The 27,336-nt window shown below is 37.5% G+C and overlaps 2 protein-coding genes across 4 annotated transcripts in view; one reads left to right on the top strand and one right to left on the bottom strand.

Moving 5' to 3' along the window:
- GTF2E1 (general transcription factor IIE subunit 1) overlaps positions 1-5,036 on the bottom strand; it is a 41,588-nt gene extending 36,552 nt beyond the window's left edge. Inside the window, exon 1 of one of the 3 annotated variants that reach the window (XM_020911424.2) lies at positions 4,897-5,036. The gene's annotated coding sequence lies outside the window, so the exon portion shown is untranslated. Of the gene's footprint in view, positions 1-30; positions 1,826-4,896 lie in introns of those variants that run through there. The other 2 variants (XM_020911425.2, XM_070466028.1) reach the window with 2 other exon arrangements.
- Positions 5,037-5,124: 88 nt separating this feature from the next.
- The window catches only part of RABL3 (RAB, member of RAS oncogene family like 3), a 37,613-nt gene continuing 15,401 nt past the window's right edge, over positions 5,125-27,336 (top strand). Inside the window, exons 1-3 of the mRNA XM_020911426.2 lie at positions 5,125-5,227; positions 11,988-12,079; positions 26,073-26,202. Of these exons, the coding sequence (XP_020767085.1) occupies positions 5,182-5,227; positions 11,988-12,079; positions 26,073-26,202 (268 nt within the window). The 5' untranslated portion in view covers positions 5,125-5,181. The remainder of the gene's footprint in view (positions 5,228-11,987; positions 12,080-26,072; positions 26,203-27,336) is intronic.

Raw genomic sequence — 27,336 nt, 5'->3', positions numbered from 1 at the left:
ACTGTAATGGTCTTTATCTTTCTGGCTTACTTCGCTCTGTATAATGGGCTCCAGTTTCATCCATCTCATTAGAACTGATTCAAATGAATTCTTTTTAATGGCTGAGTAATATTCCATGGTGTATATGTACCACAGCTTCCTCATCCATTCGTCTGCTGATGGGCATCTAGCTTGCTTCCATGTCCTGGCTATTATAAACAGTGCTGCGATGAACACTGGGGTGCATGTGTTTCTTTCAGATCTGGTTTCCTCGGTGTGTATGCCCAGAAGTGGGATCGCTGCATCATATGGCAGTTCTATTTCCAGCTTTTTAAGAAATCTCCACACTGTTTTCCATAGTGGCTGTACTAATTTGCATTCCCACTAACAGTGTAAGAGGGTTCCCTTTTCTCCACCCCCTCTCCAGCATTTATTAAAGCAATCATTTTAAATCTAAAAAAATCAACCCATTAAGTAGCTGATAACCAGTATTCTTGGAGTGCCACAAAAGTACTCAAAACGTTGTTTTTAAAAGACTATAATGCCCAAGCATGTAACAGAGAACAAGATATTCCTCTAGAGTACACAAAAGATCACACCTAAAAAGCCTGACATATTTCTTTAATGGTTATTTTCATGACCTACAGAGTATTTAATTCCAAAAAGCAACATTATTTATAGCAATGATATATTGTATCAAGCCCATTTTATTTCAGAAAGAGAAACACAAAAAGGCTAAACAAAGTCTCATTCATTGTTCTTCATGCTACAGATCTTTGGGAATGCTGGGGGGAAAAAACCCTGAGAAACTTAGTTAGCAGTTAGCATATTCTTTTAAGTGTCTTTATTTCTTGAGTAAAATTTTTCGACCAAGATTAGATTGTAGGATGTTCTACACAGTCATGCTCTCATAATAAAATCATAAGAAACCAATAAACACCTAAATGACCAGTTGGGTTGTTTGGAAAAATTACTGTTATAAATCTGAAAGAAACGAACAACTCCATACCGCTTTACCAACCTTGAAAAGATAAATGACCAAATAAGCAAATGCTATTCAGTTCTTAACAACAACAACAAAGACCAAAATATCCTTAAATACTGGATCCCCTGCAAGCAGAAGCTAACTGTACCCAGAGAACAGACTTCTAGAAGCCCAAACCAGCATGAGCTAGACTTCCATGTGATTGTTAAAGAGCCTGGGATTTGAACTTGTGGCTGTGTGATTCTAAGCAAATTCCTTAACAACTTCAAGGCACACTTTACTCTCTGAGAAATAAGGATAATATCAACTGCCTCAATAAGGTTGTGGTGAATTAATGAGAATGTAATGTGCTTAGAGTGAAAAAAGTGAAGTCACTCAGTCGTGCCTGTCTTTGCGACCCATGGACTGTAGCCTACCACGCTACCCCGTTCATGGGATTTTCCAGGCAAGAGTACTGGAGTGGGTTGCCATTTCCTTCTCCAGGGGATCTTCCTGACCCAGGGATCAAACCCGGGTCTCCCATGTTGTAGGCAGATGCTTTACCATCTGAGCCACCAGGAATGCCCAATGTGCTTAGAAAGCACTTGTTCATAATAAAGTGCTTAAATATCAATTTAATATGTCCCTACACTACAAGGAAATTTCTAACAGACATCCTGTTGAACTGTTTCAATAGGGAATCATACTATTATTAATACTAGCTCCTCCTGACCCTTTTATTTAAAATCAGTAGTTATTAACCCTATTAGATTTAATACCTCTTTTTATAAGAAATATCTTTATATCCACAGTACTATAAAGGTATTTCTAAATAGTCAATAACATACACATACAGGGGGAGGGATATAATACCTGACCTGTAATAAAGGAAAAATAAAAGGAAATAGTTATAATATATATTTTGGATTATAAATACTCAGGCATGATGAAATATAAGAGATAACAAAGTAGCACCTAGATGGTGCTTGTGGTCCTTGAGGCTTTCTGTCATCCCAAGGCTTAAGGATGCCAAGCAACTGTCTGGGCTCAACACAAAAGCAGTATCATAATATACTAACAGATGTATTTTGTTCTCCTTTCCAATTTGGTCTATATGTTGTACTTGAACCTACTTTTGGGGGTCATGTTTTACATGCTCAACAACTGGCAGAACACAGTATGTGCTTTCAGAAACAGACCAAAGGATGGCAGGCAAATGTGAAGATAACCTACTTTTCTAGTATTATTTCCTACTATTATATTCCCCTCCCTGACCTTCTACCCCATATACTCCATTTTCCAGGCCAATGATTCTCAACCCTGGCTGTAAAGCAGAATCACCCAGGAGCATTTAAAAATACCCACCCTGGACCCGTTCCCAGAGATTCTGTTTCAGCTGGTCTGGGAGGGCCAGATTAGGCATCACACTGATTTTTTAAAGCTCCTTAGGTGACAAATATACAGAATAAGTCCCTGACTACTGCTACCAACAAACTGGGTACCTAGTTATTACACACCCCCACCAAAGCACATCCCATATGGGAAGAGCCCTGTACTATGATTCATTCAGCCTGTTACTTTTGCCTGAAACATCACAGGGGGCACTAAAGATTTGAAAAAGGGAGTGACATGATGACTCCAATAGGTTTAGGTTTTGAATCCCAGTTCCACCATTTCTTAGCCCATGACCCTGGAAAATTCTCAGCCTCCATCTTATCAGATTAACAGTGCCTTCCTCATAGCACTGATGTGTGAGGATTAAATGAGACAATTCATATGGAAGTAATGATATTAAGAGCTATAGTAATCAGACTTATACTATGAAGGAGAAGAAGAAATTACCAGAGGACAGGATGAATGAAACTTATTAGAGAAACAAAATCAAAAGGCCCCAACAATATATTCCAATAATATACTGGAAATGGAGTATTTTTAAAAATTTTAAATAGCTATTTGGGGTTTTTCCCCCATTTTTTAAGTGATAAAATATACATAACAAAATGTACCAGTTAAGCATTTTTAAGTAATAATTCAGTAATGTTAAATACATTCTTAATGATATCCACCTATCATCACCAACCACTTCCAAACTTTTCATCCTGTAAAACTGAAACATTATATCTATTAAACAATAATATACAGCTATTTGATTTAAGCCACTGTAACTGGAAGAAAAAAGCACTACTATGAGAAGTACATTAACTCCTGAAGAGAAACAGATTTGGAAGAATTGAAGCAATCAGTGTTAGTTGCTTGTCTTTGAGGAAATACCACAGGATATTACTGTGAAGATACCCAGGAGGCAGCTGAACAAATGAAACTGGAGCTCAGCAAAGAATCACCTTGTTCAAAATCTCTACATTCTAAAATCCTCCTTCCTGACCATGTGTTCTGTCCTTTTCTGCCTCTACTCCCCTAATTATGCTGAATCTCCTCAATCTCTGGATTTCATAATACTGAGCTAAGAGGTCTCAAACTGGCAACATCTACCACATCACTTGATTCAAAGAATGTTTTGAAAATTTTCTGAATTACTGGTCAACAATTAAAAATCATGAGATTTCACATTTCCATTTTCAGACACTCTTGAAAATTGGAAATATCTGAGGGAAAAATGTGACCATGTTCCCACACAGAAACAATTAACTAAAGAGCAGTTGACACTTCTAAACAGGGAAGGAGTTGGATTGGCCTCTGTTGACTTCTGAGTGTGTGACCTCTGGGGACCAGCCCATGTTTCTTTTTTTTTTTAGCCTCGGAGTTCATCAGTTACCTCTCAGCCTCACCTATGACCCTACCCAGCCCAGAGCCCCAAACGCAAGTCGGTTGTTTCTGAAGTATATGTATTACAATCATACAAACACTGGGCACAGAGGTGGAGAAACAAAGATGAAATGAATGCACTCTTTGCACTTGGTCTATCCTCCTCAGTCTCATTTCCAGGCATTCTCCAATTTCACCAGCCACACATGCGTTCCCCACTTCCAGGCCTTTGCACATGCAGTTCTCTCTGTCCCCACAGCTAAGCCTAAAGTCCCTTCTCCTAACAATCTGTCACATCTCGAATGACATTTCCTCTGAGACATCGTCTCTGGTTCCCCTTAGTAGATGAAATGAGCCCCCTTTCACAAGTTCCCACAGCTCTTTCCCCTTATTTTTTACAGTGAACCGGATACAGTGAACATACTTTCTCCATATCTACCTCGGAGACCAAGGGCTTAATCTTGTTCACCACTGACTTTCCAGCATGTGCCACAGCTGGTCAAGTGTCCCACAAAACTTTCAATAGATCCGCTAAGCACCTGTTCTTCAAATATGCCCACCCAGCTTCCCCTCAATTCACTTCCCCTACTGCGGCTTCCAGAGTAGAAAAAGACAGGGTATTGGAAACCCTCTTCTTAAACTTCAGATGGTTTTAGGCAGGAGGTGCCTAAAACAAATTCGTGTTTTTAAGGGCTTATGCAGGCTGCAGCGTGTAAGAGAAAAAATGGAAGGAGTGGATGTGGGGAGTCCTGTCAGATATTTCAGTTTACTCCTATTCCAGTTTCAGAGGAACTTGGACTTCCACCACCAACCGGCTTTCTCGGTCGCCACAGTGCTCGGTACTCTCCACGCCTTCGTGCAAAAAGCGGCATGATAACGCGAAACCTCCGGGCCAGCGGGCCTCCACGCGCCCGGTAACGTTTCTTCTCCTCCCCACTGCGACACCCCGACACCCTAAATTCCCTAGGACTCTACCAGCTGAGGACACACTCGGCGCAGTCAAGCCCGTCCTACCCGAGGTCGCATATGGGCCGCTCCGGGGCCAATGGTTCTTTGGAAGACCGAGAACCGAATCAAGAGGGTAGCTAAGGGGGAGGAGGAGAGCTAAGAAGAAAGGAGCGAAAAAGAGAAGACACCCTAAGAGGCGGCGCCTGGTCAGGGAACCCAGAACAACAGGGAACAAGGTTTACCAAAGTGAATCCTCGAACACTCCCACTACAGCTTCCCTCAGCGCCTCAACTACCGGCTTATCCGAGCCACGCCACTTGTGCGTCAAAGAAAACGCTCTATTCCTGCGACCAGCTTTAGAAACCACCCGCTACTTTCAACCAGGGGGGCCAATCAGCACTGTGAGGCCTTCAATCAAGAGTCACGCTCCTATTGGCCAATAACGTTGAAGGCGCTGCCTTTCAAACCCAGCTCTGATTGGCGTATAATCCCGGAATAGGCGTTAACCTCAGGAAGGCAATGACAAGATGGCGTCTCTGGATCGAGTGAAGGTACTGGTTTTGGGAGACTCAGGTGAGCGCCTTATCACAACCCTGGGGCTCCCGACACTTGTGAGTTATCCGAAAACCCTCCCCTTTCACTCTCCCTCCATCCACCCACCGACTAACTGATCCCGGCTCGTGGCTGAATTCCTTCTTAAGCCTTAAAGACTACACTTCCCAGAGGACTTTGCTCAATTTAACGGAGCGGCTGCGTCGTCCGGGTAGGGGGCGCGAAACCGAGGCCTTTCCTCTGCTTTCGCAGGTCTCTACGTCGGTTTCCAGGGTGACAGAAGCCCAGTGAGTCTTTGTTTTAAAAGATGTGCAGATACTGAGCGTTGAATTGAGCGCCAGGCTGAGACAGGGGCGAACCTTGCCTTTGGGAGATTTTAATTAAGGAAATCAAACATGCTCTAGGAAGAATGACACTGTTCCAAGTATTATTGACACTGTTCCAAACTTTGCACGTATTAACTCATTTAATCCTTAGATCGGTCCTATTACCCCATTTACAAATGATAAAAGTGAGGCGGAGAGATGCATGATTTATGATATTTACATTGTAAATGACAGAACTGGTTTGAGCTGCAAGTCCTCGTATCTAAAACACCAACCCATACTGTTTCACGAAACAACAGGTGGTAGTCCTGTTCTACTTTCAGTTGCACTTCTCTTTTCTTTGTTCTCTTTAACCTTAATTGAAAACCTATTATGTGCTAGGCTGTAAGAAATAGAAAATTTAAGATAGAGGCCATATTGTGAAGCAGCTAGAACAACGCTGAGCCTACCTTAATCCTAGTGTTAAACTTCTTACCTTGGACACTTGAGAACTGGAATTGAAGTCTGTGTTTCTCTATCCCCTTCACTATCTTTCTGTTTCTCCTAGCCTCCATTCCTAATCTTCGTAAGAACTTGGAATAGATGACAAACTTTGCTTTTCATGTGGTGGTGGTTTAGTCGCTAAGTCGTGTCCGACCCTTACCCCGGTGGACTGTATGTGGCCCGCCAGGCTCCTCTGTCCTTGGGATTTCCCAGGCATACTTGGGATTTTCCAAGCGTACTGGAGTGGGTTGCCATTCCCTATGCCAAGGGATCTTCCCGACCCAGGGATCAAACCCGTGTCTCTTGCATCTCCTCATTGCAGACAGAATACCGCTGAGACAGATTACCCTGATTACCAGGGCAGCCTGGTGCATTTCATAGATGTACTTTTCTAAATTGACCTTTGGATATTTGCTATGAGCAAAAACATTGTGTCAGATGCTTGGAGGTGGAGAGGATGTACTCCAAAGAGCTTGAAATTAGCCTTACCAAATGGAGTAAAATTGCCGTGGGGAGGAGTTTGAGTACCTTTTCAGATTACCTGAAGATTATTTTGCATTACAAAATATTTTACAGAGAGCATTATTTAATATTCCCTTCAGAAAGTTGCATAATGGAACCCTGTGAACATAATCCAGTTTATGTCAACTTTAGTTTTTTAGCTTGAAGTGATACTGAAGTTAATTTAATAAAAGCACTCAGTTTCACAGATAAATAAAGCAGTGGTGGTCTAAATGGACCTCACAAGAGTATCACCAAGTAGGATTTAGAAGAATCCAAAGCTAACACTTCCCAGTTGGCGCTTGTGATGAAGAACACACGTGCCAGTCCAGGACACATAAGAGACCTGGGTTCCATCCCTAGGTCAGGAAGATCCCCTGGAGGAGGAAATGGCAACCCACTCCAGTATTCTTGCCTGGAGAGTTCCAGAGATAGAGGAGCCTGGTGGGCCACAGTCCATGAGATCTCAGAGTCAGACAGGACTGAAGCAGCTTAGCACAGCACAGCACAGAGCTAACACAGTTTTCCATGACATGTAAAGGTGGGTGCTCTCTCTCATTTTTAATTCCGTTTCTACTGCATGTAGCAACCCATTCATGTTGACATCTTGTGCAAACTGTCTATTCTCCCCACCCCAATTTTTAAATACCTATTACATATAACACTGAGTTAAGTGGTAGGGATATAACTGTGGAATCAAGGCATTATGCAACAGGGTTGAAATGGCTGCTCTATTAAATGTGGAAAAGTGATCAGGCAATTATCAATAGAAAGCTTTTTAAAATTAGTCTTATAGTTTAGTTGTAAAACAGAAGACATAGCCATACCCACTAGGAAAGTGATTGATCCTGTCACACATTCACTGAAGTTAGGCTTTATGTGCAAAGTCAGTTCTTGTCTTTTTATAGTTCCCTTTTAACAGTGATTTGCTATCTGACATGTTAGAATATACTTTTTACACTTCATCTGACTTTGTATTTAAACTTCAAAGTTTACTTTTGAATAAAGGCTTATTTTTCCCTGTGAAATTTTGAGGGTTTCGCAAATATACAAAGGAATGACTTTGGATTTAGAAATCTGTTTGTATCACATAGAGTTACTTGATAATTGAATAAGGAATCCTGAAAATCTAACATGCACATACTCTTTTCTCTTTGATCCTTTGGCATAAGGAATGATATTAACACATTACCAACTCTGTTTGGCCCTGGCATTTATTTGATTATATTGAACTTTTTTACCCAGCAAATCAAGTGCATTCTTTTGATCTAAATTAGTTCTATTGATGAAAACATAGAATTAGAACCTCCTTAAATTCTTAAAGTTAGCCACTATTCTTAGTACTCAATTTGTTCTTACTATGTAAAGTTCATACCATGTTAGCTAACCCTTGTCACCCAAAACACCCAAAAGTTAATTCATGGAGAGCTATACAACATTATTGCATAGAAATGTTTACTCTGACAGAGTTAAACTTAACTTGAAATTCAATCTTTGTATCAAACTGATAACTAAATGCCTAGCTATGTGCCTCCAACATAAACAAGCCTACTTGCAAACACAAAAATCAACAATATGCCCTAAAGGCAATAGATAGCAGATGCAATGCAATGAATAAAAGACAAAGCTCAGTTTGAGTATTCAAAAATCTTACTCGCTTGTATATAAAAATAATAAATGAAAGGGAAATCTGAGAATATGTTTGGTTCAATTATATGAGCATCTAGTATATGAAGAGGTCACTAAAACCCAGTAGATAAATGGGTAGAGCACATCAATAGATAATTAATAAGAGAGGAAAAGCAGCTGGCTTGCAAAGATGATCATAATGTGTATCTTTACCAGAAGGTAAACAAATGCAGACTAAAACAAAAATGTCTCTTTTTTTCCTCTTATAAACTAACGAAGATGAAAAAGCAACTGCATACTGTTGAGGTGCAGTAAGACCTGCAGGCTTGTGTATATGGCTGGTGACAGAGTAACCAGATACAAATTGTCAGTGTATAACAAGAACTTTAAATGTTGATTTCCTTTTACATATTAATTTCATTCCTGGGAAGGTAATTTTAAACAAAAGTTTAAACAGACCTTTTCTTAGTATAGTGAAAAGTTCAAAGCACCCTAATATCTAATAATGAGAAAATGTTTAAATAAATCATTATGTCTACTCTCTGAACTTGGAGACATTAAAAATGTTTCTGAAGATTCTGTAAGAACATGGAAACTTTTAGCCAATAAATAAGTACTATTTGAGACCCTATTCTGTGTACTAGAAATAAAAAAATGAGTAAAACCCAGTCCCAGGCCTCAAAGAACTTAAAATTAAGCAGCAGTAGTAAAATCTAAATGAGCTGATATAATAGGTGTTTACGTGCTCTGTGGGAGAGTGTTCAGGGAAGTTGCAGAGGATGATGAATGATGTGCTCAGTTCTGCCTGTATGGAATATGGAAAGACTTTTATCTAGAATGATGCTGAGTCTTGAAAGATTAGTTCACAAGGCCGATGGGAGAGCGGAAATAGAAGGAGAGGCTGAGTAGAATATTTCAGACAAAACCAGCTGTATAAGCAAAGGCTTTTTCTTTTTTTAAAGTACCTGCATTGCATCACTCAGTCCTACTCTTTGCAAGCCCATGGACTGTAGCCCACCAGGCTTCTCTGTCTGTGGGATTCTCCAGGCAAGAATACTGGAGTAGGTAGCCATTCCCTTCTCCAGGGGATCTTCCCGACCCCAGGGATCTGTCCTGGGTCTCCTGCATTGCAGGCGGATTCTTTACCGTCTAAGCTACCAGGGCGCTTCCCAGGTGGCGCTAGTGGTAAAAGAATCTGCCTGACAGTGCAGGAGATGCAATAGACTGGGTTCCATCCCTGGGTTGGGAAGATCCCCTGGAGAAGGGAATGGCAGCCCACTCCAGTATTCTTGCCTGTAAAATCCTATGGAGAGAGAAGCCTGGTAGGCTACAGTCCATGGGGTCCCAAAGAGTTGGACATAACTGAGGGACTGAGCACACACGCACATGTATATGTTCACAATAACAATCTTCTTATAGAAAAACTCTGCTTATAATATTAAATCTGCATGCTGACAGTAGTGTTCTTCAGGTGAATTCTTTCTTCTTTTTTCTATACTTTCTACATAGTCTGAAAATAAAACTTATAATAAGAAGTGATAGGTCCATACACAATAAGGCACACAAAGAGGTATTTTATCTTTTATAACAACTAGTGACGCATGAAGACTTACCAAATGTGCTTGTTATAATAGCATCCTGAAATGTGTTAATTGAATGAGTAACCCTGCACAGAAACGTACATGGGATAGTTCATTCCCTTTCCTCTTCCTACAGATCTCTAAATACTAGCCCTAACATTAGTAACTATATTATCCTAAACCCAGGAGATCTATAATCAAAGAAAATACTGTCCTATGAATGGGAGAAGATATTTGCAAATGACATATCCCATAAGGGGATATCCAAAATATGTAAAGAACTTACACAACTCAATATCAAAAAATAATTAATTTTTAAAAATATGCAGAGTATCTTAATAGACATTTTTCCAAAGAAAACATACACATGAAAATATGCTCAGCATCTCTCATCATCAGGGAAATGCAAATCAAAACCACGAAATATTGTCTCACACCTGTCAGAATGGCTGTTCTCAAAAAGGCAACAAATGACAAGTGTTGTCCAGGATGTGGATAGAAGAGAACCTCAGGTACTCATGATGTAATTGTAAATTGGTGTAGCCACTGTGCAAAACTATGGAAGCTCCTCATGAAATTAAAAATAGTTGCCATATGATCCAGCAACTACTTCTGGGTATTTACCTGAAGAAAACAAAAACACGAATTTGAAAAGAGGTATCCACCCCTATGTTGCAGCATTATTGACAGTAGCCAAGATCTTGCCATTTATGACAACATGAATGGATCTGGAAGGTATTATACTCAGTGAAATAAGTCAAACAGAGAAAGACAAACTGTATGATCTCACTTATATGTATAATAGAATCTAAAAAACAAACAAAATGAAAACAGGCTCAAATACTGAGAACAAACTGGTGTTTGCTAGAAGGGAGCTATGGGGAAAGGGGTGAAATAGGTGCAGGGAATTGAGTTACAAACTTCCAGTTATAAATAAGTCACAGGGATATATTGTACAGCATAGGGAATATCACAAATGGTACTGTAATAGCATTGTATGGGGACAGAGGGTTACCAGACTTACTGTGGTGATCATTTTATAATGTATTTAAATGTTGTATACCTGAAACCAACATAATATTGTACATCAACTATACTTCAATAAAAAGAAAACTGCTGCCTCTAAAGAAAAAGGGCCATAATGTAGGTGGAGAAAAGTTGTTCTCCTTTTCCAAAAGATAAGTCTAGGCCAAGAAGTTGACAGCTTTCCAAAGATCACTGTATGGGAGAACTGAAGTATCTAAATATGAATTTGTGAAATGGTGAATCCCTGTCACTGACAGTGTTCAAGCCCATTCCAAAAGAGCAACTAACAGGATCTGTGAAAGGGACCTCTGCATTGGTGGTCAGTATAGAGGAGATTACCTCTAAAGTATAAGAGTACAATTCTAAAATAAGCTGAATAGATGAAATCATTCCAAAGGAAAAGGATTAGTTAATTTGAAATTGCCCTGGATGAATAGATCTCAAAGTGAGTTCCCTGGATCAGTAGCATCAACATTACCTGCGAATTTGTTAGAAGTGGCCAAATCTTTGGCTTCCATGACACACCTGCTGAATTGGAAGCTCTGGGGACAAGATCCAGCATTCTATGTTGTTTAGCAAGTCCTTCAGAGAATGCTGATACTAAATTTGAGAGAACCAGTGTCCTTAACCATCTTCTCTATCAGTGAAGCTTATTAAATCATTGGTATGTTCTGTTCAGTTCAGTTGCTCAGTCGTGTCTGACTCTTTGCAACCCCATGAACCACAGTACGCCAGGCCTCCCTGTCCATCACCAACTCCCAGAATTCACCCAAACCCACGTCTATTGTGTCGGTGATGCCATCCAACCATCTCATCCTCTATCATCCCCTTCTCCTCCCTCCCTCAATCTTTCCCAGCATCAGGGTCTTTTCAAATGAGTCAGCTCTCCGCATCAGGTGGCCAAAGTGTTGGAGTTTCAGCTTCAACATCAGTCCCTTCCATGAACATCCAGGACTGATCTCCTTTAGGATGGACTGGTTGGATCTCCTTGCAGTCCAAGGGACTCTCAAGAATCTTCTCCAACACCACAGTTCAGAAACATAAATTCTTCTGCTCTCAGCTTTCTTTATAGTCCAACTCTCACATCCATACATGACTACTGGAAAAACCATAGCCTTGACTAGACGTACCTTGAACACCCTTTAAACAACCATGCTTTGCGTAACATTATTACTGGTTATTCTCAGTCGTTTCAGCATATCTTTTATATGACTAGAGTGCTTGTATCTTTTACAGGTGTTGGGAAATCTTCCTTAGTTCATCTCCTGTGCCAGAATCAAGTGCTGGGAAATCCATCGTGGACTGTGGGCTGCTCAGTAGATGTCAGAGTATGTGTTTCTTATATTTTAGTTTTTCAGTGTCATATTAAAGATAACCTCTTCAAACTTGTGGCCAGATTACAGCCCTGTAGTCAGGAATAAATAATAACTAGCCTTTATTAAATACCTACTGTGTGCTGGATACTATGCCCAATGTTTTACATATCTTTGCTTATTTAGTCTTTTTTAAACTGTGAGATATAGCTATCAAAATCAAGGCACAGAGAAGTAAAGTAACTTGATCAAATTCATTCAGTTCATAAGTAGCAGAGTCAAGATTTGATTCTCATTAGTCTGATTCCAGAGACTTCACTTTTAATTACTGTGCTGTATATATCTAGAGTTCACTTAATGTGCTCCATAAATAATTCTGCTTAAGCCTTTACCACTAAGATAGCCAACTTTGGCTAGAAATACAGTGTAAAGGCAAAAGCTTCTGGAGTCTTATGTCTAGGTCATCTGTTCCACATCACATTTAGGAAACACAAGTGCTGTTTCCACTGAATTAACTACCTTCCCAGATATTTCGTTCTTGCTAATTCCAGCTAGTCCTGTCCAAGCCCCTCTTATATTGGCACACCTTTCTCCATTGAGTTAAGAAATAAATGAGGAGGGAATAGTAGTTTGCTTGATTGACAGCTATTATATTTTCCTTCAGTTCTTTGCACCTTTTGTTCCATAGTCTGTGATGTATATTGCTGAATATTAGAAATCTTTCAGCCTAAGTATTCCTTTTAAAGATAATTTCTTCTCTCTAGTTGCTTTAGAAAAAAAAAATTTTTTTAATCTTTGATGTTCTGTAGTTTTGATGACCTATATCTGGGGGTAGGTTAGTTTTTAGTCATCTTGATCAGAAGTTGTACACTTCATGTCTATCTTCAGTTTTCAAAATTTTTAGCCGTTATCTGTTTGCCTTGCCTTGTTCCCTCTATCTTCTCCTTTTGAACTTCCGTTGGATGTTTGTCCTCACATATTTTAATTGCACTTTCATGTTTTCTATTGTTTATTTTTCTGTGGTGCATTCTGGATAATGTACTCATATTCACTTTCCAGTTAACTAAGAATCTCTTCAACTATGTCTAATCCATTTTTTAATAAATCCACTCAATTTTTTTAATTTCAGTAACTGTAATTTTTAATTTCTAGTTGTTCCTTTTGGTTCTTTTTCAAATGTCAAAATTTTTCAAAATATTCTGATCTTTCATTAGGTTTTTTTATTTTAATCATTTTCAACATAATATTTCATGGTTTCTTTGGATCGTTCTATTCTTTTTTCTGAGTGGATGGCAGATCTCCTACTTGCTGTATATGCTGACTCGGCCTCATGAAAATGGACCTCCTGTATGGTTTGTAGCTCTTTGAAGAAGACCACATCTTCAAACAGAATTTTTTTTCCCGCTTCCCTTTTGAAGTCTTATATTTTATGTTTTGAGAGTACCATGTCTTTTTGTTCCGGTTGCTGCAGAGCTCCAGAGATTTCAGGGGTCCCTATAATTTCTTGGGTTGAAATGTCCATGCCATCTTAATAATGTTAAGTCCCCCAGTATCCAATTGTGGTGTCCATTTTTTGTAGATCTTTCATCAGCTCTGTACAAGGTCCCTGACAGAAAGTTTATCCTGCTTTCCTGATCCAGTGAACTGTCTTTCCTACTCTTTCACTGACTGGGCTGCTCATGAAGGGTCCACATTTCAAGAAGGGAATCTGTTCTTTGTCACTCATCCACATATACTCTCACCTTGAAAGTTGGAAAATGGATCCCTATTCTTGTCTGGGCACTGTAACTCTGGGGACCAACCCTTGAAACTATATCTGAATCTGGGTAAGCTCCCACTTAACATTCTACAGTTTTTTTCTTCATTTCTAGCATCTAGGGAATTTCCTTTTTTTCTTTCTCTCTTGAGCTTGTCTTTTTTATTTTAAAAAAAATTATATTTTTTGTGGCATTTCTATGAGTTGAAGTCAGAAGGGACTTGTCTGTGTCATTTCAGCCTACCATGTTCCCAGATTCTTAGCTATGGAAAGAAAAAGAAATTCTAGATAATGAGTTCAGTGACAACTTTAAGTTTGGTATACCCAGTAATAAGTTCTGGGCATGATTTCCCTTTGGACTTTTCGAGCTCCTTTTCCTTGAGAAAGTATGACATACTGAAAAGAAACTTAAATTTGAACTCTCACTTCCTTGGTCAGTCCACATATTGCCTTTGCTTCTTAAAGAGAGACAGACTAATCAGTTTACTTCTCTGAGCCTGTGTGTCATTTCCAAAATAAAGGTAAGTAATACCTGCTTTATCTAGCCTACAGGCTTGTAGGGAAGATCAGAGAAGCTTAAAACGTGTGAAGTTACGGTCTAGTGCTTTACAGTTTGAAGTTGAAATTGAACTTAAAATTCAATTTTCTGCCCTGCTTCCACTTGCCCCTCTTATCCATCCAGAGCCCAGTCTGCTCATATAATTTATGTTTTGTCTTATTTGGGTTTTTTTTCCCCTTTTCTTACTGAATCGGCTAAATCTCCAGTACGATGTTAGGTAGAAGCAGTGCTAACAGGCATCCTTGTCTCATTCTCAGTCTCAGGAAATTTTTCATGTAATACCATTAAATATGGTATTTGATATAGGACTTTTTGTAGATATACTTTATCAGATTAAAGTTACCTTCTCTTTCTATTTTAATGAGAGTTTGTATCACAAACTGGTGTTGGATTTTATCAGGTGCTTTTGCATGGTAATCATAATTTCCCTTCTTTATTTTGTAACTGTGGTAAGTTATGTTGATTGATCTTTAAATGTGAGACCAACTTTGCATTCTTGGAGTAAATCCAACTTGGTCCTGATGTATTCTTTGGTAACATTACTGGGTTCAGTTTGCTGATACTCTTTCAAATGTAGTGTGTTAGTCACTCAGTCGTGTCTTACTTTTGGTGACTCCATGGACTGTAACCCCCCAAGCTCCTCTGTCTCTGGGATTTCCCGGGCAAGAATACTGGAGTGGATTGCCATTTCCGTCTCCTGAGGATCTTCCTGACCCAGGGATCAAACCTGGATCTCCTGCATTGCAGGCAGATTCTTTACTGTCTGAGCCACCAGGGAAGCCCTCTTTCTTTTTTTTTCCCTAATATTTACATCTAAACTCATGAGAGACATTGGCCTATCACTATTTCTTATGATCTCCTTGTGGGATTTTAGTATCAGCATTATGCTAGTTTTGTAAAATGAGTTGGCAAGTTTTATTTCTGTGTCTGTTCTCTGGAAGACTTTATGTTTGGTTTTGTTTCTTCCTTAGGTATTTGGAAGAATTCACAATTAAAAACCTCCAGGCCTAAAGTTTTCTTTGTGGGAAGTTTTTAAATAATATTAAAGAAAATATGAAAATGACTATATTTCTTCCAAATCAATATTGGTAACATGTTTTTAAAATAACATCTATTTCATGTAAATTGTCAAAAAAATTATTTTTATACTCTGTCATCTTTCATTATCTATAGGATCTGTAATAATATTTCTTTTTTTTTTTATTGCTGATAGGGGTAATTTGTGGCTTTTTTCTTATTTTCCTTGTCAGTCTTTCCAGTCTATCAAGGAGCAGTTTTTGGCTTTGTTGATTTTATCTACTACCTGTTTGTTTTCTATTTTATTAATTTCTGCTCTTTTCTCTATGATGTCTATGCTTTCTTTGGGTTTAATTAGCTGTGTTTTTTTCTAACTTCTTGCACTTGGTAGTTGTTTTGTTGGGTTTGTTTCAGGCTTCCTTTTAGAGCTCTAAGGCTCTAAATTTCTTTCTATCCAGGCACAGCTTTAGTTGCCTCTCTGAAATTTTGTTCATTATCATTCAGTTTAGAATAGTGTCTAAATTCCATTACGATTTCTTCTCTGACTCATAGGTTGTTTAGAAATGTACCACTTAATTTCCCAACTTTGAGAATTTTTTTTACCTTTAAATTATTGATTTTTAGCTTACTTTCATTGTGCTTAGAACATATGATATATGATTTCATTTTCTGAGATTTGATGACATTTGCTTCATGCCAGTTTTGGTAAATATTTCATTTGCACTTGAAAAGAATGCAATTTTGTAACTGTTGGCACACATTGTTCTAACTGTATCAATTAGGTCAAGTTTGTTAATCTTTTGTTCAAATCTTGTCTATCCCACCTGATTTTCTTTGCTTGTTTCATCAGTTGCTAAGGAATGAGAATTTTATAATCTCCAACTTTAAGTGTGGATTTGTCTATTCCTCATTTTAGTTCTGCCAATTTTTTGTTTATATATTTTGAGGTTGTTTTACTAGATGTATACTAATTTAAGATTGCTTAAACTTCCTGAAGGATTTTATCATTGTGATATATCCTCTCTGTATCCAGTAATATGTTGCACCTTGAAGTCTGTTTTGTCTGGTAATAAAACAGCTAAATCCACTTTTTCCCCCAGTTTTATTGAGATATAATTGACATGTGACTTTGCATTAGTTTAAGGTGTAGCACATAATGACTTGATACATGTATATATTGAGAAATTATTACCACAATATCTTTATTATCATATATCACCTCACATAGTGACAGGTTTTTTTCTTGTTTTCATGAGAATTTTTAAGATCTAAGTGTCATTAATGAATGAATGGATAAAATGTATATGCAATGAAATATTATTCAGCCATAAAAAAGAAGAAAATTCTGCCATTTGAAATAACAAGAATGGACCTTGAGGGCTTTATGCTAAGTGAAATAAGTTAGAGAAAGAAAATCACTGTATTAACATACTTAGTTGTGGAATCTGAAAAAAAACAAACTCATGGGAACAGAGAATAGATTGATGGTTGCCAGAGTCAGGGGTGGAAAAGGGGGAGGGTTATTATGGGTAAAGGTAGTCAAAAGGTACAAACTTCCTATAATAAAATAAATAAGCTCTGGGGATATAATGTACAACATGGTAACTATAGCTAATAGTACTGTATTATATAAACCAACTTATTTTTAGTTAATGTTTTGTGGTATATTTTACTTTTATCTCTTATGTTTCCTATACCCTTATATTTATAGTGTATTTCTTGTAAATAGGATACAGTTAGGTTTCCTTCAGAAACCTCTGCTTTTGAAGAAAGTGAAATTAAAGTATCCTTGAGTTAGCTTATGATAGACTGCTGAGTTTTGAACTCCCTTCATAGTTCCAGGAAACACTGGAGAAGATGTAAAACTACCCAAAGGGAGTCTGGAATAAAGGCTATAGTAGATGAAGATGGTGTCATGTAGTAATGTGACAGATTTTACTGGAATGAGTGTGTTGCTGCTGCTGCTAAGTCACTTCAGTCGTGTCCGACTCTGTGCGACCCCATAGACGGCAGCCCACCAGGCTCCTGTGTCCCTGGGATTCTCCAGGCAAGAATACTGGAATGGGTTGCCATTTCCTTCTCCAGGAATGAGTATGTTACTGACTCCTTTAAAGCCAGGCTGGCCTGAATTGTATTACTGTGGAAGAGTGGAGCATGTGGGGCTGAAAATGACCTTGCTTTTATTACTCTTCATTGAATTGGGCTGGTTGATCTGTCTTCTTTGAGAAAAAGGCATTTCTTGAGTGACAACATAAGTAAAAGGCATTTTTAAACAATTTTAAGGAAAGTTCTGATAGACGTATAAGTTATTGTGACTATTGTTATAATAAGGTGAACAGTTCTTCCCCCTAGCAAGAATGATTAAATCTAATAAGACTTTTACCCAGATAAGTTGGAAGAACACATTCTTCTCTGGCAGCTTTTATATTGCAATTACAGCCTCTGTATTATTGAAACCTGTGATGAGTATGTCCAGAATCAGTAAAGATCCATAAATATACACTCTTCAGAACTCTTAAAAACAGATGCCCCATTTAGCTCATTTCACATCTGTTAAGAGCCAGCTAAAAATAGAGATGGTAAAGGTGATAATATAATTGTTTAATTTCAAGTGCTGAATGAAGCTAATGATGTTGAAGTATGTGAGTGAAAGTGAAAGTCGCTCAGTCATATCTGACTCTTTGTGACCCCATGGACTATACAGTCCATGGAATTCTCCAGGCCAGAATACTGAAATGGGTAGCCATTCCCTTCTCCAGGGGATCTTCACAATCCAGGGATCGAAAGTATGTTCTCAATAACTATTAACTTTTTGGATTTAGTATGCACTGCAGAGATGTTCATAACTGAATTGAAGGCAAAAAGGAGAAAAGTTTTATTTTGTGGTATTCTTCATTCATTACTGTGTTCTTATTTTGTTGCCTGAAGTCTAATGGGACCAATATAATGCATGGTTGTGCTTAATTATGAAAGTAAGACTTACAGAATTTAATATTTTCACAAACTATAAATAAGGAAATTGATTTGTCATTTCTAGTTTAATGGGATTTTTAACTCTTAATTTACACATTGCATACAATCAGTATTTATTGAATTCCTCTTGGGCATCATAACAATATGCAAGCAGTAGGGAGAAAAAAATTTTTTAGAGGCAGTCATCTTAACACTAAGAATATGAGGTGGGAACTAGTAGGTGGGCCAAGGGTTTATATAAATGATCTTTAAAATAATAGATTTATTGAATGATTGCTAACAATTTTTTTAGTGCTTACTTTGACTAAGCACCTATTTAATATACTAATCCATGACCCTTAATGCTCACAGCCTGTCAAGGTAGATACTGTTAGCTCCTCTATCTGACACATGAAGTAGCTGCGGCTACTTCTTAACTGCTTTGTTCATAATCACAGTGCCAGAAAGTAATGGAAATGGAATTCTAACGCAGACAGTCTGGTTCAAGGGTCTGTGCTTTTGTTCACTACTCTGTACTACCTTTTGTTCCAGAATGGTATTAAGAAGAGGTATTCTGGTGTTGTTAAATATAGTAATGAGTAGATTCATGTGAAGATTTAAATTTAAATGAACTAAAATTAAAAATTTAGTTGTCTAGTTGAACTAACCACATTTCAAGTGCTCAGAACTCACATATTGCTGGTAATTATTATATTTGACATTTCCATCATCACAGAAAGTTCTGTGGAATAGCTCTTATATAGAATATAAGTGTTACAGCAGTTAATGAGAAAAAGTGAAGTGCTTGTGAGGAACAGAAAATTATACTTAGTGTTAATGATTGAATGGGTAGCCTGGGCAACAGACAGCTGGACTGTTCCTTAAGAAGGGGGATATATATTACAGGTGAAAGAGAAGGAAATGGAAATTCTACTCTGGACGTGATGAATGGCAGGATCTATGAGCTATCCACCTGAAGCTGCCGAGAAAGCATTTGACTTGCTGAAGCTCAAGAGAGAATTCTGAGACGGAATCCTCTCTGTGGGGATAATCTTGAACCGTGAGAGCTGAGGAGGTTTTCAGAAAGGAAAATTTAGAAAGAGAAGAGCTGAGGGAGAGCCTTGAGGTATCTTTACTGAGTTGATGGTGAAAAGCGGGTTCAGAGAAAGGAAGAGAGGAGGGATAGCCAAGTGATGGAAAACCACAAGAGCGAAAAAGAGCCGAGACTCATGAAGGAGGGATTGCATTTTAGTGTGAAGTAGTATAGAGATGATGACTGAGGCCTGCATTTGGTAATGACAGTTAGTGCTGACCTTTTAAAATGCAATGAAATGTTAATAGAAACCAAATGATGTGAGTAGGCAGAGAGAAAATATAGACAGAGGTTTAAATCAATCTTTCACAAAGTTTAGAAGTTAAGTAAAGGAGCAAGTGAGTACAGAATAGAAGGGGAAAGTGAGGGTTTTGTGTTTTTTAATAGAGGAAATGAATGTGGCTGAAGGCAAAACAGTTAGCAGAAACCTTCATGATATTCATTCATTCATTCATTTGTTCATTCAATATATATATTGCATACCTCCTAGGTATCAGACACTGTGAAGAATGAGGTAAATTCAATTCCTGCTTCCCTGATACACTCACATTGTTGACTTTTATCTATCCTTCTGTCTTTTCTCCCGACTGTCTCCTAAGACACCTACCTTCCTGCCGTCTTTAATAATAGTTTACAGGCACACATATCAAACAAACTTATTAAAGAACATTTAAAACATATACTGCTCTTTCCTGGTGTGTATCATTTTCTTTACTAAATTTATTTCTTCTTTTTAAAAATTACAAACAATGAATAAACTCTTCAAATGAGACAAAACCTGTTATACTTGATCTTGATTTGGTTTCCAATAAAAAGTAAAGAGGTGAGTAAGTGAGAAGTACCAAAGTTACAGTATGGCTCCTTTTCCCATTTGATGATCAGCACTTACTGTTGCTGCCTGTTGAGGAAAACTGTTCCTTCTGTAGCTGTAAAGTCTGTCATGACTAAGTATTGGATCCCTGATGACCTGATTTAAATATAAAACACATTTCTTAGAGTTTGGCATTACCCTCCATCATGTTGAACTCTTAGAATAGCAGCAAGGTACCACTTACTGTGTCAAGAGCAATACTTGTTATAATGTCACGCTTTCCGTTGGAGATCACTCACCTGTATAAAAGATATAATGTCATAGCTGCAAGCTGTGATTTAAAGTTCTTAGGACTCGTTACATTTGAAGTAAGTTAAACTTAGTTTAATTCAGCAGTTTGGAAAGGAAGAAGGGCATCTTCTCTTCTAACTCTGGAAGGAAACATGAAAAGTTTTGATTAAGGAAAGTATTTTGTAGTGAAGAGTACAGATGAGTAGGTCAGTCCAGTTTGGGAGTATGTACTGCCAGAAGGGAACTGCCTAACAGACGTGGTACATTGCAAGTCTAGGAGGGCATGCTACCTGGAAATTGTGTTACATGGTGGCTGTTATGGAAGGAGGTACAGTCATTTAGGGGAGGCAACATTAGACATTTGAAATACCATTAGAGACAAAAGTGATGTACTTAAATGGTTGTCCAACTTAATTATGTATCAGAATCACCTAGGGAGCTATCTTTCAAAATTCAGATTTTTGAGCCCCACCCTGGAGGCATCGGGAGTTGTCCAAGAATTATTTTTTTTTAATAAGCCTTCCTATTGGTTCTAATTTAGTTTGTTCTCAAAACTGTACTTGAGAAGCACTGGAATTCAGTAAAATAATAAACAGAATATAATAAAACCTTAGAGGATGAGACACCCTGAATCTTTTCCTTGATTTAACCAAGTATATCCAAGTATCTAATATGTGCTAGGTATCATGCTATGTTCTAGGCTTACAAAGTTGAATAATATAGTTCCTGCTCTTAAGCTTAGGAATCTAATAGAAGAGATACTGGCAGATAAATGACAGTGTGGTTAGTGAAATGATAGAACTGTGCAGCATGTTATGGGAGCAAATAGGAGGAGTACCTAACCAGCGCTGGTTGGTTTTGAAGCCAGGGAAGGTGGCAGGATCAAGAGAACTTCATCAAAGTGTTGAGCTTTTTGATACCAGATAACTAATACCTTATAATAGCTCATATTGTTCCTTTCAGTGGTTATGCTTAGAAATCTTGATAAAATGTATTAAACATTTTCTTGCTTTCAAAACAGAATTCATGTAGTTTGATCTTTTTATTGATGATTTAACATGATCATTTATTATCTGTTATTTATGCCATATAATTGCAAAATAGTGATAACTTTTATCACATTCTACAGAATTACTTTCTGTTATCCACAGTGGTCCACAGCTACTGTGATTTTGCTATTGCCATTTGTGTTTCCTATCCTCTTTGTTGCCATTCTAATCATTGTCTTCTCTTAATGTCATTGTGACTATCTGTAGAATATCTTATTTATTTAAAATTTTCCTTGGACAAAGCAATTTGGATCTAAAAAAAATATGAATAAGTAAAAAGTATGAAGCATTCTGTGAAATATAGTACATGTATTTTATGATATATATTTTAACTACTCAGCTCTCTTTTTAAAATTGATTTTTATTGGAGTATAGCTGCCTTACAATGTTGTTAGTTTCTGCCCTGTGCTATGCTCCACTTAGTTGCTCAGTTGTCTTCCACTCTTTGCGACCCCGTAGACTGCAGTACGCCAGGAATCTGTCTGTGGGATTCTCCAGGCAAGAATGCTGAAGTGAGTTGCCTGCTCTCCTCCAAGTGATCTTTCTGACCCAGGGATAGAACTCAGGTCTTCCATCTGAGCCTCCAGGGAAGCCCAAGAATACTGGAGTGTGTAGCCTATCCCTTTTCCAGGGAATCTTCCCAACCCAGGAATCGAACTGGAGTCTCCTGCATTGCAGGTGAATTCTTTACCAGCTGAGCACCAGGGAAGCCCAATTTCTACTCTATAGCAGGGTTAATAAGCTGTATGTATACATGTATCTCTTTTTGGATTTCCTTCCCATTTGGGTCACCACAGAACACCGAATAGAGTTCCCTGTGCTGTACAGTAGATTCTCATCTGTGTTAAACATAGTATCAGTAGTGTATGTATGTCAATCCCAATCTCCCAGTTCATTCTACTCAGCTGTCTTACTTTTTATTTCAGAGCCATTTGATGCACATAATATAACTTCTTCATTTTAATTTTATAAGCAAGGAAACTGAGACTCAAAGATATCAGGGATTATCAGTAACAGTCAAGGAGTATGGTCTAGGCCTCCTGATACCAAAATAGTTCTGACTTTCTATAAAATCAGTGATTCTTAATTCCTTGGGGTTATAGCAAAATCATTTGGAGAATTTTCAAATTATGCATGCTGAAGACTGGACCCAAAAGTAACTGATTCAGTAAGTCTGGCATGTATATTTCTTTTTTTTTCTTAAGGACTTTTTTTCAACTTTGTTTAGATATAATTAACAAAATTATAAGATATTTAAAGTGTTTATTGTGATGATATACTATATTCTTATGCATTGTGAAAGGATTCCTCCCATCCAGTTAATTAGCACATCCATCATGTCACATGTTTATTATTTATTTGGTGAGAACATTTACATTCTGCTCTCTTAGCATATTTCAGTTATACAGTAGAGTGTTCCCAACTACACTCAACCACATTGTATATCCTCAGACCTTATTACTTTAGAGCTGAAAATTTACACCTTTTTACCAAATTCTCCCTATTTCCCCCACCTCTGCAACTCCTGGCAAACACTTTTCTGTTTTCTGTTTCTATGAGTTTAGCCTTTTATTCAGATTCCACATATAAGTGATAGCATGCAGTATTTTTTTTTTTTCTCAGTCTGGCTTATTTCACTTAGCATAATTCCCTCAAGATCCAACTATGTTGTTGCAAATGGCAGGATTTCCTTTTTTCTCATGGTTGAATAATGGAAGAATATTCGCTTCCCACAGTTTTATATCCTATCTTCTCTATTCATTCATCATCCATTAACAGACACTTGAATTGTTGTCATGTCTTGACTGTTGTGAAGTAGAACATGAGATTGCAGATAATCTCTTCAGCATCCTGTTTTCATTTCCTTTGGATATATACCCAGAAGTGGAATTGCTAGTTTATATGGTAGTTCTATTTTTAACTTTTTGAGGAATGTTAATTCTGTTTCCATAGTGGCTGAACCAGTTTACATTGCCATCAGCAGTGCACAAGGGTTCCCTTTTTTCCACATCCTTGCCTACACTCATTATCTCTTTGTCTTTTTGGTAACAGCCATATTAAAAGATAGGAGGTGCTGTCTCATACCTTTGATTTGCATTTCCCTTCTGATTAGTGATATTGAGCAACTTTTCAGGTATTCATTGACCATTTGTCTTCTTTGAAAAACTCTGTCCATTTTTAAAATTGGGTTGTTTGGGGGTGTTTTTGCTATTGAATTGTATGATTTCTTTGTATATTTTGGATATTAACCCTTTATCAGATATATGATTTGCAAATATTTTATCCCATTCCATAGGATGCTTTTTCACTTTGTTGCTTGTTTCCTTTGCTGTATAGAAGCTCTTTTATTTGATGCAGTCCCACTTGTTTATTTTTTTGCCTTTGTTGGCATGTATATTTCTAGAAAAGACAAATTCTTAAAAGATTCCGATGTACACCCCTGAACCACCATGTTATAATCTGGTTCTTGTCTATATTCTAATAGATAGAGTTGCCATATATCAGATTTCATTTCTGAGTAATAATATGGTACAAGCAATAAATGCTTATAAAGTCTAGACCATAAGAGAGAAATTTTAGAGTTTACTCTGAGTAAACATCATTGGAGAGTTTTGAACTGAAGGGGGATATGACCTAAGTTGCATTTTGAAATGGTCACTCTAGCTACTATATGCAAAACAAATGAAGAGTGGTGGGAAAGTGAGTCACTGAGGCTCTAGTGGGGAGAGCAGTTAGATGATTACATTAATTCAGGCAAAGAGGTAGAGGTCTTGAGGGTGTTAATAGTAGAGATGGTGAGAAATGAATGAGTCTTGAATATATTTCTAAGACAAAAGCAACAGGATTTGCTGACAAATCAGATATGTAGTATGAGAGGAGTTAAGTTTTAAGTTAAGAATTCAATCTTAAGTTTTTGGTCCTTCAAGTAACTAGAAGGCTAGAATTGCCTCTTACTGAAGCAGAGAAAATGGGAGAAGAATGGTTTTGGGAGGAAGATTGGGATATAATTTTTAAATATTTAAAATTTGAGATGCCTTTTAGACATCCTAATTGTAATCTGGTGATATGGACTGATAAGTCTGAGGTAGAACGGACTGATCCAGCACGGATGTATATTGCAGGTGGATTCTTTACCATTTGAGCCACCAGGGAAGCTCATCAACATATTTATGACATTTTAAATCATAAGGTTAGATAATATTGTCAAAAAAGCAGATGTTTATAGAGACTCAAGAACTAAACCTTGGAATACTCTAACAATTAGAGGTTAGAGAGTTGAGGACAACCCAAATGGAGACAGTAAAAAGCAGAACAGTATGATATCCTATAAGTTAAGTGAAAAAAGTACTGAAAGAGGAATGATTAGTTTTATCAGATAGTAGAGTAAGATGAAAACTGTTCATTGATCATTGGATTTAGCAATATGGAGACTATTAGTGACCTTGATAAGGAACACTTCAGTGGGGTGATTGGGTCAAAAGTTATGACAGGAATGGGTTCAAAACAGAATGTAAAGAAAAGAACCAGAGACAGTTGAGAAGAGACAACTCTTTGGAGGGCTTTTGTTATAAAAAGTAATAGAGAAGTGGTATGGTAGCTCAGGGAAGACATGAGTCAAGTTTTAAGATGGGAAAAATTATGGCATGTTTGTTTGATGATGGGAATTATCGAACAGAGAGGGAAAATGTGATGATGAAAAAGAGAATTGATAGAACTACCTCTTTGATAAGAAAGAAGAAATGGGATTTCATGCTTAAGAAGGGGATTTGGCCTTAGGAACACAGACAGTTATCTATAAGAGCTGCCAGGAAAGCAGATTATATGGGTACAGATGCAGAGAGTAGATAAGGGAAGAGCAAGTTGTAGACATTCTTTTCTGATTGCTTCTGTTTGGGGAAGCAAACTTATTAGCTGTGCTTGAGGATAGGAGAGAGTTATAGGAAATTTGAAAAAGAGGAGTAAGTGTGAAATAGTTATCTAGGAGAGGAAAAGTAGAAATCGACTATGGAACTGACTAAAGGACAGCTTCAAAGGTAGACTGGAATTTAAAGTGAATCCAGTTAGCTTGAATTTATATTTTTCTGAACATTATATTCAGTCGCAGACATGGAATACAGGAAAAGGTGGATATAATCAAGATTGAAATGTTGTTTGGTGAATACTATGTTGGGGGGTGAGGTAGGAGTGACAAAAATGACAAATCGTGGAATTTTTGCTTTGTTAGGAAGGAAGTGAAGATTTGGAAGTGGAAGGGAGAACTTCGGAAGATGTTAGGAACAATGAGCTATAGGAACCTTTGGGGTCGGAGATTATTATTAGAGTTGGTGTAGTAGAGAGAAGCTGAAAAGACGGGAGGTGGTAATCAGAGTCAGGGGGCAAGCTGCTGATATGGAAAGGTCCAGTGCTTTAAGCTGGAATGAGGAGGCTTACCAGTTTTCTTAGTGGCTATAATAATTATTCTGATGGATTGATTTGTTAGGTTCATGACTACAAAGAAGGAACTCCAGAAGAGAAGACCTACTATATAGAATTATGGGATGTTGGAGGCTCTGTGGGCAGTGCCAGCAGTGTGAAAAGCACAAGAGCAGTATTCTACAACTCTGTAAATGGTAAAGCTTTTTTTATTTTTACCATATTTTAGTGGTCTCAGATCATCTGATGTGGAATGCTGGACTCAGTTTAAGAAAGATATAGTATATTCACAGCTCTTAAATCTGCATAACACATTCCAGTTTGTGTTTTCTAGATTCTGACTATGTATTTCAGAACATTAGATATTTGCTTTGTCTAAGTACTTCTGTTTACATTATTGTCATAAACTAAATATTGAGACATAAAATTGTATTTTAGGTACTTGACATAAAACATGGAACTTTCAAAACACTGTCCCCTGGGAGTGCTTGCTTTTGCTTTAGTCAACTGAGTATATACCATTAGGAGTCTCATGGTCTAAGCCAGATGTCACAGAGATACTGAGATTTCTTTTGTCTGCTCCTTAGAGAGAGGCCTATGTAATTATAAAAGCTACCTAAGGATGTTTTCAGGGGTGCAGAAATTTCATCCAGTTACGTACAAATACCTGGAACAGACTTCCAGATAGAAGTATGTAATAGGACATGATTGCAGTTCATAGAGTGCCTACTCTGTGTCAAGGAACTGAACTATAGGCACCTGTGATTTACCTGTGGTTGTTTTTTTTTTTTTTTTAATCTTTTTTAAATTCAGTTTTTACCTTTTTTTTTTACTGTGAAATATAATTTCAGCTTCTCTTTGATTGATATACCAACAGATTTAGCATCTTACCCTTCCTTTCTGATAGATGCTTAGTTATTAATTGGACTTCATTTATACTATACTTAGATCTCATTCAATAATAGGTAAGCATTGTAATTATTCAGTACCATCTTCATTACTTATATTCCTCTTTCAATATCTTATCTCCCATATCATAAGGTTTTGTAGATACTACAAAAAGTAGAGAAGGCTCTTGTCACTGGATACATACTATAGAGTACAGGATGAGTTGTGTTAGTTGTATCAGACCTGTGTCCTATTTAACTCAGAATTCTATCTGAAAGTGTCACAATCTAACTGAAGAAACAAAATATTCATAAATGAAACAAAATAGTTAAAGATGGTGACATTAGTATATGATATCATAATACATGATAAAGTACATGATAATAGCATGTATTAATAGAATATATAAGTGAAAAAACATATAAGACTGGTATAGTGTTAGG

This window comes from Odocoileus virginianus, chromosome 4 (genome assembly GCF_023699985.2).
Source record: "Odocoileus virginianus isolate 20LAN1187 ecotype Illinois chromosome 4, Ovbor_1.2, whole genome shotgun sequence".
Classification (NCBI taxonomy): Eukaryota; Metazoa; Chordata; class Mammalia; order Artiodactyla; family Cervidae; genus Odocoileus; species Odocoileus virginianus.
This window is presented reverse-complemented; position numbering and strand designations above follow the sequence as displayed.